Below are 12,321 nucleotides of genomic sequence, written 5' to 3'. Positions count from 1 at the left end.
AGTGTTTAGCAACTTGATTTTTAATTTAACAATATATTATGCAAGTCTTATAGGGGCTATCTTAATCCCTAATAACCACATAATATTTAACAATATAGATGTTACAGAGGTGGCTGTCAAGAATGGTGAAGGATCTGAGGTTTTATCCTATTTGCAAAGTTAACAAGTTAGACCGATACAGTTTCATGGATGTTGGTAAAAGATAGAAAACTCCTGGGTCAGAGATGAAGGACAGTTCATTACTCACAGCAGTATACGGTATCCAGAGTATCATCATTTTTTGTACCAGTTCCCCCAAGTCCCAATTCCTACAGGTCAATGTGAAGAGGGCCAGATGACACTTGAAGACACAGTGGATTGCATTATAGGAGAGGAACCCTGAGCTTAGGTGTCTTAGCTAGCCAGTGCTGCTATAAAAGAAATACCACAAATGGATGGCTTCAACAAACAGAAGTTTATTCTCTCACGTTCTAGGAGGTTAGAAGTCTAAACTCAGGGCTTCAGCTCCAGGGGAAGTCTTTCTCTCTCTGTCGGATCTAGAGGAAGGTCCTTGTCATCAATCTTCCCGTAGTCTAGAAGCTTCTCTGCGCAGGAACCCTGGATCCAAAGGACGCGCTCTGCTCTTGGTGCTGCTTGCTTGGTGGTATGAAGTCCCCATGTCTCTCTGTTCATTTCTCTGTTTTATATCTCAAAAGAGACTGGCTTTAGACTCAACCTAATTTTGTAGATTGAGTCCTTCCCTATTAACATAACTGCCTCTAATCCCACTTCATTAACATCATAGAGATAGGATTTACAACACATAGGAAAATCATATCAGATGACAAAATGGTGGACAATCACAATACTGGGAATCATGGCCTAGCCAAGTTGACAGATGTTTTTAGGGGATACAATTCAATCCATGACATTAGGGACTCTGACTTATTTTATAATGGGCAGTGTATTAATCAGGGCCCAAGCAGGAGACAGAAACCATACACTAATTTGAACAGGGAAAGTTTGATATAAAGAACTAAGAATTATGAATACAGGATTGGAATAATGGGGGATTGGCCAGTGAGAGTTAAAGAAATTCTAAAGAGAAAAGTATTAGCGGATATAAGGAGTACTCACTACCTTTTAGGACTAAGATAAGTACCAAAGGTAGAAGTCTCCCCGTCCATAGCTGAGAGTCAGATGCCTTAGCTCACTGGATGGTGGAGAAGTTGCTGAGGTGCCTTGATAGTGGGATTTGTTGAAAATATGTCCTCTTGGATGCTGGGGAAGGTTGTCCATAGGGAAATGTCAAGCCTTGGAACTCACTGAGTGTCAGAGGAAGCTGATGACCACTGGTCACTACTGGAACCAGGAGTTAAAGAGGCCACCCTCTAAGGAGTATGGTGTACTTCTGTGTATGGCTTAGACTTGGGTAGCTCCAGGCCAGTTGTGTGGAATGAAGGTTGGATGGCCAGCTCCCTACATGGCCCGTCCTGCAGGGTTTTTGGTGTGTGTAGGGCTGAGGAGAGGCATAGACCTATGTTTTTTAGGCTCCTGGCTGTGTTTCCACTGCCTGAGTCAAGCACTGGAGAAAGTAGCGGCCAAATGCTGGAGATATCTGAGCCCCGCAGGAATCTAGCCCTAGAGAAGAAGCATGTTCTTCAGAAGCCTTGAATGGAGAGCAAGGCAACCTGGAATCAGCAAGAGAAAACCACTTCATTCTCCAGTGTCCCTCCAGCACCCTCTACTGACAAGGCTTCCCGTCTTGCTGGCTGGCAAAGGAGAAACATTTAAAAAGCCCAACTCTATTATCACAGAGCAGGGAAAAGGGTGAACTTAGAACTGAGAGACAACACATCAATAATTGGCATAGGCAGAGGCATGCCTGCCCTTTGCTCCAGAGAAAGACACTATCTCTGTCTTCCAAGGCTGTTGGCTTTACAGTACCCTTGAAAAGATAGTTTGGAACAAAGGGCAATTAGTTCCTTGCCCTCTAGACATGCAGAAACATGAGAAACCCATGGAGAATGTCTCTCCAAAATGGCTACTTGAACCAAAAATTCATAAAGAATGTCCCCCCACCCCACCACCCATTTCCTACATAATGTAGAACTGGTGCTGGGAAGTGGTTGCCCCTCCAGGATTACATCTTCCACCCCGTTTGCACTCAGCTGGGTGTCATGTGACTAATTCACACTGATGCAATATTGAATGGAAGTTTTGTGCTGCTTTTCTGGACCTGATTTTTTACTTTTGATCTCCAGAACTATAAGATAATAAATATGTGTTGTTTTAAGCCACTAAGTTTGCTATAGCAGCAATAGGAAACTAGTACATCAATCAATGCCCTAACTTTAACAGAAGAGACCCTGAGAGGTCTGAAATTTGATATGCATTGTAATTCAGCCACCTGCAGGATTAGATTTGGGGTCTGGTGTTCAGAAATCTTGGCCCGACAGCTATAGGAGATAAGGATTTCATTTCTTATGGAGCCCGTGAACTGGGAACTTAAAGCCCTGAGCTCATTATTAGCTTTCTCCAAGTCCTCCAGCACAGTTAGAACAACCGACCTCATTATACTCCTTTTCCCTAAAGTGTTTTATGACAGAAAATACTTGGTCATCCAGAGCACTGCCTTCTATCTGCAGGTTACAATATGAGTAATTGTTTTGTCACTGCACGCCAAGGACAGAGCTTCAAACTAGCTCATTCCAGTTCAGACCGCTGCTGAGAATTTGCATTTCTAACAAGTTCCCAGGCGATGCTTAATGCTACTGGTTAGGGACACAAATTCTGAGAGCCACTAGTAGAGCAGTAGTTTTCAAAGTTTATTATGCATAAGAATCATCTAGGGATCTTGTTAAAATGTAGATTCTTATTCAGTATATCTGAGGTGGAAATGCAAATTCTCAGCAGTGGTTTGAACTGGAACGAACTGGTTCCAAGCCCTGACCGTGGAATACCAGTGCCCCCTTTACCTCTGGGAACAGGGCCCTTAGTGCCTTTAAATCTAATCAGATTAGAAAACCAATTCTAGAAAATCCAGAACCCATTCAGAGAATTCCCCCTTAAGATTCTCAATACTAAATTGTGTCAGTCATGGTTCAGTCAGAGAAACATAATCACCACAATTATATATAGATTATTAAATAGATTATGTAATCTATTTGGAGTCCCTGGGTGGTGCAAAGGTTAATGTGCTCAGCTGCTAATTAAAAGGTTGGCTGTTCAAGTTCACCCAGAGGCACCTTGGAAGAAAGGCCTGGCAATCTATTTGTGGAAAAACAATCATTGAGAACTCTATGGAGCACAGTTCTGCTCTGACACACATGGGGTTGCCATGAGTTGGAATTGATTGACGGCAACTGATTTTTTGCATCTTTCAATAAAATGAGCTTGAATTTGTTGAATTTGAATCTTGTACAATCCCTTCATTTTACAGATCAGGAAGGTAAAATCTAGAGGTTAAATTAAGTGAGGCTACTGTCACAGGCAGAATGACCAATCTCTTAATGTTTGTACCTCTCAGTTCCAATTCACCCGCAGTGTGTGCTCTGCAATAATGAATTGGACTCTTTAAGCATTTCTCCTTCACAAAGAGATGTTAAATTATGCCAGTAGAGGGTGAAAGAGAGCCATTGCAGGAGGAAGGGGCTCCTTTTCCCGGTTCTGGTGTACAGTACTGAACTTCTTGGATGTTTGTTTGCTACAGCTGCATAGTCTGTCAGTGATGTGGGTACAGGAGGCCATCCAGTGATGCTCTGCTCCAGCTGTGCACACAGAGTACGCAATTCCTCGGCAACCTCGTGTCATGGATTGAATTATGCCCCCCAAAAAATGTGTGTATCAATTTGGCTGGCCATGATTCCCAGTATTGTATGGTTGTCTTCCATTTTGTGATTGTAATTTTATATTAAAGAGGATTAGGGTGGGATTGTTACACCCTTACTAAGGTCACATCCCTGATCCAATGTAAAGGGAGTTTCCCTGGGGTGTGGCCTGCACCACCTTTTATCTTACAAGAGATAGTAGGAAAGGGAAGCAAGCAGAGAGTTGGGAACCTCATACCACCAAGAAAGCAGTGTCAGGAGCAGAGCGTGTCCCTTGGACCTGGGGTCCCTGCACGGAGAAGCTCCTAGTCCAGGCAAATATTGATGAGAAGGCCAACAGAGAGAGAAAGCTTTCCCCTGAAGCTGACACCCTGAATTTGAAATTTTAGCCTACTTTACTGTGAGGAAATAAACTTCTCTTTGTTAAAGCCATCCACTTGTGGAATTTCTGTTATAGAAGCACTAGATAACTAAGACACCTGGCATCTTCTGCCTGGACCAGTGACCACCTCCCTGCAGCTCTTCCGTACAGACACCCCATGCTTCTGTATCCTTCCTTTCCTTTCCCTTCCCTCCTCTTTTCTTCTTCCCTCTCTTTTTCATATTTGGTTTCCTTTGGCAAAGCATTCTATGATATCTCACCCATGTAGAGCCCCAGTATATGAATACAAAATTGAAATGCATACATGTTTGCCTATTTGATCTGGGGGTGGCATTAAGGAAAACAGTGGCACTTACGCTTATTACAGTTGGTGCCAGTGTATGCAGAGTAGCACTCACAGGTCCCATCGCCATCTATTCCACTGTTGCACACTCCATGCACACAGTTGCACGCTGCAGATAGAAAGTGGGGGTTTTTCATTACCTGGTATAGACTTCTTCCGAATATTCTGGAAGGGTAATGTTTTCTGATAGTATTTACTGAAAATCTGCACGATGATGTGGGAAGAACCACAGGTTTGAAGTCATACAGACCTGGTTTGGATCTTGGATTCATCTTCCTTTTATTAGTCTCAGCTTTTTTATGTATAAAATGTGGATGATGGTGCCTACCTCACAGAATTTCTATTGAGTTAAATGAGATAATGCATATAAGGCATACCCGGAATATCACGTGTATTGGGGTTCCTTCCTCTGTTTTCAAATTAGTTGCTTCATCTTTGAATACCTTCATGACTTACCTGTGTGCACCTGTTGTGTTTAAAGGAGAAAAACTATGGCTCACTCGATTACTGTTGGTAGAGGGAATCTGTGCAAATAAATCCTATTTCCTGAATGATGGGACAACGTAGGGATAAAAAAGAAATTCAAAAGGGGAGTAAATAATGATGCCAAGTTTTCGAGCTTGAGATAGATGACTTTCCAGCCCAGTGACAGGTCATTTCAGACAGGGGCAGATTATCCAATAGACAAAGTAAGCACAGTGCTTACCTTGCTTATCAGATCATCTGTAGCGAAATTGTTCACTACAGGTTATTAAGTAAGCACAAGTAAGCACAAGCTTACCTTGCTTGCTGGGTCATCCACCTCTGACAGCGACTGTAAATTTGAAAAGAGCCTTTGATTCTCTAGGAAGGCGCTGTGGGGTTGGGAGAGACAGATGCCTGCCATACCTAGAAGCAGAATCTTTGATGTGGTGAAAAATGGGAAATCATTCACTACAGATGATCTGTAAGCAAGGTAAATGCTGTGCTTACCTTGCCTATTGGATAATCCACCCCTGATTTCAGGGCTGACAATGAAAGGTTTTTGAAATAAATGGTCAACTCTTTAGCACCCACTCTGTGGCTCATTTGTAGCAGAATTTGCTACCAGGATGGGCCACCAGCATGCGACCCCCAGCCCTCTAGCAGCATGCTGTATTGGTTTCCTATTGCTGCTCTAACAAATTAGCACAAACGTAGTGGCTTAAAACAACACAAGTTTATTATTATCTTATGTATTTGGAGATCAAAGTCCAAAATGAGTCTCATCGGGCTAAAATCAAGGTGTTGGCAGGCTCCCCTAGGCCTTCTGGAGCCTCTAGGGGAGAATCTGTTTCCTTGCCTTTTCCAGCTTCTAAAGCCACCCACATTCCTTGGTTCATGAGTCTTTCCGCCATCTTCAAAGCCAGCAATGTCAGGCTGAGTCCCTCTCACGCTGCCATCTCATTGGTTCTTTCTCTTCAGCCTCCCTCTTCCACTTACAAGGACCCCTGTCATTACACTGGGCTCACATGGATAATCCCTGATAATCTTCCTATCTTAAATCAATTTTAATCAACCTTAGTTCTGTCTTCAACCTTAATTCCTCTTTGCCATGTAACTGAACATATTAACAGGTTCCCGGCATGTGGACATCTTTGGGGGTCCATTATTCTGCCTCCCCACAAGTGTATTTAATGCATGTAAGTCAATTTAATATTAGCTCAAGTGAAACATAATTAATAAGACACAGCTGCTTAAAAACTTAACCAAACACCAGAAGAGCAAGGATTAATAAAGTTTAAAGTATTCTAAACATCTTCTAAGCTATCAAGTCCTTTACATTCTTGGTCTATTATATCTCTTATCCCTCAGGAGCCCTGGTGGTGCAGTGATTAAGTGCTTGGTGGCTAACAGAAAGGTCAGCTGCTCTGCAGGAGAAAGATGTGGCAGTCTGCTTCTGTAAAGATTAACAGTCTTGGAAACCCTATGGTGCAGTTCTGCTCTGTCCTATAGGGTCACTATAAGTCGGAATTGATGGCAACAGGGTATGGGGTACTGTTTTTGATTAGGTTCTTATCAGGTTTTGCCTGGACTATTGCTGCAACATTTTACCTGATCTCCCTGTCTCCCATCTCTCACCTATCCATTCCATCCTTTTCATTTGGCTAGCATCTGGCATCAGGGTGACCTTCCCCAAAATATCTTAGTGACTCCCTATTGCTAAGCAAATGAAATCTAAACTCCTCATTTGGTAAATCTGACTCCAACCTTTTTAATTGTTCAGTTTCACCTTCTACCACTTCATTTTACACATCTTAAGGTTCTAAGCATATGAGACAACTCATTACTTCGCCTTTCTCCCATCAAAACACTTACTGAACATGTTCAGGGCTAGCCATTAATGACCCAGTAGAAACAGGACAAAGCTCCTACCCTCAAGGAGCTTACAGTTTAACAGTAGAAGAAAACAGCCAATCACAATGCAGTTTGATAAATTCTAGGCCATGATGGACCAATGGAAGTTGTCCAGGAGAGGTGGGGCGGGGCTGGCCATGCCAGATGGAAGTAGGACATATCTCTTGCCCTTTTCCCACCTCTGTGGTTTTGCTATCCCCTGTGTTCCCTTTTGGAGTCCCTGGGTGGTGCAAATGGTTAAAACAACTGATAACTAAAAGATTGGAGGTTTAAGTTCAAGAAAGACCTGGCGATCTACTTCCAAAAAATCAGCCAAGGAAAACCCTACTGAGCACAGTTTTACTCTGATGCATATTGGGGTCGCAATGAACTGGAGTCGACTTGAAGGCAACTGGTATTGCTGTTAGATTGGAACCCCTTGGAAGGTTTTCCCTCTGCCTGTATTTCTCTAGAACATCTTTTACAGTGCTTTAAAACAACAATCATGACAATACTACCTTTCAAATAAAGACAGCATCCAACAGGGCCAGGATTGTGGTGAGAAGAGTGAGGCAGGGTACTGTAAGTGCAGAGTTGAATCCTGCCTTTATCGATTTATTTTTTATCTTGTTAATGAGTCATTGCACTACCATTTTATTTATTTTGATTTCTTGGTTTTTGACACCTCCTTACATTTTGCACCTGAGGTGAGGGCCTCACTTATCTCACCCTGGCCCTGGCCGTGCACTTCCCTTTACTGTACTTACTATCAGGCATGTTGCCAAGGGCCTTACATACATTATTTCATTTAATCGTCACAGAACCCTGTGAGGTAGGCAGCATTATTACCCCCATATTACATATGAAAAATGAGAGATAACTACTTCAAGTACTCACTCAAATAATTGAAGAATTAAGTTGAATTTGCAAATGTCACCATCCCGTCAAAAACTGATTTGAAGCACCTGTTTGCTAAACAAAAGGTTGACGGTTCAAATTCACCCAGAGGTGCCTCAGAAGAAAAGCCTGGTGATCTACTTCTGAAAATTCTAGCTATTGAAAACCCTATGGAGCACAATTCTACTCTGACACTTATTGGGTCGTCATGAGGTGGAGTTGACTTGAAGGCAACTAGTTATGGATCGAACTGCACCTACCCAAAATATGTGTTGGAATCCTGAACTCTATACCTGTGGATGTGATCCTGTTTGGAAATAAGGTTTCTTTGTTACGTTAATGAGCCCATACCAGTGTAGAGTGTGTCCAAAACATAATCACTTCTGAGTTATAAAAAGGGCAGATTAGACACAGAAGCACACACATGGGAGAACATGATGCCATGTGAAGATTCTCTACAAGCTAAGGAACCAAGAAATGCCGGGGGCTGCCACCAAGGAGGAGTCAACACAGCTGAGACCCTGATTGGAACTTTTAGCCTCCAGAACTGTGAGACACTTAACTTCTGTTCTTTAAAGGCACCCACTTGTGGTATTTCTGTTATAGCAACACTAGGAAACTAAGACACCATCATTTCTATTCTTATGTCTATTTTTATTTCTACTTTATTTCTATGTCCATCTATGGTTGTAGCTTTTTAGAACAGGCAAGTTCCAAAGAGAAGTCAAGCTGATTATAGAGATAACTGGGGTGAGGAGGGGCTCAAGGTAGAAGACTCAATTCAATTCAAAAATATTTATCCAGCTTTTACCTAGTACCAGGCACTGGGTATGGAAATATGAGTACTTTGCAATATTTAAACTCAAGGCACTCTCAGGGTAACGGGGAAGACAGACTCTAAGGGATAAAATGATGATGCCTGTCCTGGGTGTAATGGAAGGAAAAAACGAGACCAAACCTGTTGCTGTTGAGTTGATTCCGACTCACAGCAACGCTATAGGACAAAGTAGAACTACTCCATAGGCAGGGAGGGGAGCAGAGGGGGGCACTTGCCCCCTGGCGCAAGTCCAAAGGGTGCCAGACAAGGCACAGAATGACATTCGGAGGTGCCACAAATGTGAAAGGTGCCTGACTGAGGCAGCTGTTCAAGAGAGGGGAAGGTGTTTCTGCCGATGCCACTATCAATGTTTATTCCTCTTGAAACTGGGGAGGAGTGCAACTTAGAGGTTGCCCCTGGGCACTAGTTACCCTCGCTATGCCCCTGCCCATAGGATTTCCAAGGCTGTAATCTTTACGAAGCAGACTGCTGCCATCTTTCTCCCATGGAGCAGCTGGTTGGTTTGAACCACCAACCTCGGTTAGCACCTGAGCATTTAACCACTGCTTCACCAGGGCTCCTCCTGTGTGCACACAGATCATAACTGTTGCCCACATATCCAGCTCCTTGAGAATGAGGACCTAATCTCACCTATCTTGGGATCCCTATCACCTATCAAGGGTCTAAAATGGTAGATGCCCACCAGGGGCAGAATGGTGCAGTGCTTGGGGACACAGGCTCTGACAGACCTGGGGTCAAATCCTGCCTCTGCCCCTGGAATAGCTGCTTGACCTTGGGTAGTCTCTGTTTCTTCATTCACAAAACGGGGAGCCCAGCTCAAAGAGATATGAGTATCCAAAGAGATCAAGCTTGTAATGACTCTTTGCACACTGCCTGGCCCACACACAGTAAGAGCTCAGCAGTTGCTAGCTATTGGTATTAACAATACGTGGTTGTGGGAGTGATTGATGGGGAGTCATGTTAAGAAGGGGCCATGGGCTTTGCATTCTGCCCTAACCGTGGATATTCTCCTGGGAGCAAGGCACTAAGCCAGCTAGTGCATGGGGCAGGAGAGATGACAACCCTGGGCTGCTGCAGCTCTAAATCATCTCTAAACTCATGGCTGTGCCATTTGTTCATACATTCATTCAAAGGTGACTTGCTTACTGTTGGTTTGCTTTTGTCCTCCCTTACTTAATACTCACTTCCACTGGATGCTTGCAACATGCTCCTAAGAGCTTTTTGTTGTCAACCCGTGAGGCAAGTATTATTCCTGTTTTATAGGTGAGGAAGGCTTTGAATGGTTAAATAGCTTGCCCCAGGTCATGTAGCAACTGAAGCTGGTTTCAAACTCAGGCCAATCTGATTTTGAAAGCGGTTGTCTTAATCACTATGTTCTAGAGCTACGTTGTCCAATATGGTAGCCACTAGCCATGTATGGCCATTTAAATTTTAATAAAGTAATAAAAGAATAAAATTTAAAATTCAGTTTCTCAGTTGAACTAGTCACACTTCAAGTGCTCAATTGCCATATGTGGCTAGTGGCTGCCATGTTGGACAGAAGAGAAAATAGAATATTTCTATCATCATAGAAAGTTCTGTTGGGATCTAGAGCTTGGAGTTTTTTCCTCCTGGTCTCAGTTTTGGTTTTCAATTTTTTTTTTTTACTTGAAAATTTAGATTTCTAAACCATCTTTTCCCTTTGACTTGTCCTTTCTCTATAGAGTTGCTATGAGTCAGAATCAACTGGATGGCAATGGGTTTTCTGTTTTTTTTTTTTTTTTGTCCTTTCTCCACGGTACACACAAGTGTGGAGGCAGGCTACTCTATGTGGAAACGTTTGGAATTTCCACGTTTGCTCACATCACTAACCAATTCCAGTCTCTTGGCCGTGACATGGCTCATTTTCCTTCTAAATTTTACCCCAGCGTTCTTGGGAAGTAAGCAATCCTGGACGCTTACTTTCCTCCCTCCCATTTCAGTATTTATTTAAAATATGTGTTTTAAATTCTAGTATTATGGTAGGGGAGGGCCTGTTTAGAAACAGATGCTTTATTTCCAAACAGTTGATTGACTATATTTTACTACCTTTTAATATAATGTAAAATCTTAAAAATATACAGAATACCAATATTGGTTTTAAACTTTTTTTTGCGAAAACCCTTTTGAAATAATTATTCATGGATTGATGGGAAGGTTTTTCTTCACTTCAGACTGGGGGACACTGTTGTTGTTAGGTGCTGTCAAGTCAATTTTTGACTCATAGTAACCCAAGTGACAGAGCAGAACTGCCCCATAATGTTTACTAGGCTGTGATCTTCACTGGAGCAGAGCACCAGGCCTTTCTCCTGCGGAGCGGCTGGGTGGTTCAAACTGCCAACCTTTCGGTTAGTAGCTGAGCGCTTAATCTTTTTACCTCCAGGGCTCCTTGGGGGACACTAAGGGATAACAACAACAAAAACAACAATAATAATAATAGCTAACATTTACTGAGCACTCATTATCTCATTAAATCCTCATAACAACCCAAAATGAAGCAATATTATTTCTATTTTTATAGATGAAGACACAGAGACTGTTTTTAGGTAATTTATCTAGGTTCCTGCAATTAGCAGCCCTGGGGTTGAAACTCAGTCTGAGTCTAAAGCCCGTGTACTAATCACTTTCACAAGCTGCCTCTCAAAACAATGCTTTTGGATCAAGACTACATTGCTAGAGATTTAGGTTATTCATTCACTCATTCACTCACTCGTTTACTTATTCATCCAGCCAACAGAAGTGTGGTGAGTATCTACGATGCAGGCAGCACCATCGAAGGTTCTGGAGATAAAGAGGTATAACAGCATCTGCCTCCAAGAAACTCAGATTAGAATGAGGCAATGCCGCTGCTATTTCAGATCAAACTTATTAAAGAGTGCTCGAACTTACGAGGTTGAGGTGTGTGTGTGTGCGTGTCAGTTTCATTGCAAAAAATATATGAGTCAAAGTAGTGTTGACCTAATTTGATTTTTCCATAAAAGCCAGAACCAAAGTGATGTTGGAGAAAGGCCACCGGATCTATTCTTTTTGGGAGACTGTGGATGTGACAGCCACTGACTGTGCCTAGCCCACTTTCTTCCAGTCTTGTGTGCATTCCAGCTGACTTCCAATTACAAGCATCCACAGCTCTATGCCTGAGGGTTTTCTGTGAACCCTAGGGAGGCTGCTCTGCCTGGACTTACTGGAGGCTGGAAGTGCCAGGGAATTAACTCTCCACCAAGGACCACGTGTATTAATTTCCTATTGCTGCTGTAACGAATTGCCACAAACTTAGTGTCTTTGAACAACATCAGTGTATTACATTTCTAGAGGTCAGAAGTCCAAAATGGGTCCCGCTAGGCTAAAATCAAGATGCTGGCAGAGTTGCGTTCAAGGCTCTGGAAAATTCTTTTCCTTGCCTTTTCTAGCGTCTAGACGCTGCGAACATTCCTTGGCTCATGGTCTCTTCCATCTTCATAGCCAGCAATGGCTGGTCGAGTCTTTCTTACATCATATGACTCTGACACTGACTCTTGTGCCTCCCTTTACCACATTTAAGGACTCTTATGATTATAACTGAAAAGTTGGAGGTTCAAGTGTATCCAGAGATAACTTGGAAGAAAGTCCTGGTGATGTACTTCTGAAAAATCAGCTATTGAAAACCGTGTGGAACACAGTTCTATTCTGACACACATGGTGT

The 12,321-nt window shown here is 42.7% G+C and overlaps 1 protein-coding gene across 1 annotated transcript in view; it reads right to left on the bottom strand.

Annotated features, from left to right (window-relative positions):
* Positions 1-12,321, bottom strand: part of STAB2 (stabilin 2) — a 212,782-nt gene that overhangs the window by 160,591 nt on the left and 39,870 nt on the right. Inside the window, exon 5 of the mRNA XM_012554793.1 lies at positions 4,548-4,643. Within this exon, the coding sequence (XP_012410247.1) occupies positions 4,548-4,643 (96 nt within the window). The remainder of the gene's footprint in view (positions 1-4,547; positions 4,644-12,321) is intronic.

Source organism: Trichechus manatus, unplaced genomic scaffold (genome assembly GCF_000243295.1).
Source record: "Trichechus manatus latirostris isolate Lorelei unplaced genomic scaffold, TriManLat1.0 scaffold00027, whole genome shotgun sequence".
NCBI classification, from domain to species: Eukaryota; Metazoa; Chordata; class Mammalia; order Sirenia; family Trichechidae; genus Trichechus; species Trichechus manatus.
Note: the sequence above shows the minus strand (reverse complement) of the source record. Positions and strands in the feature narration are given on the sequence as shown.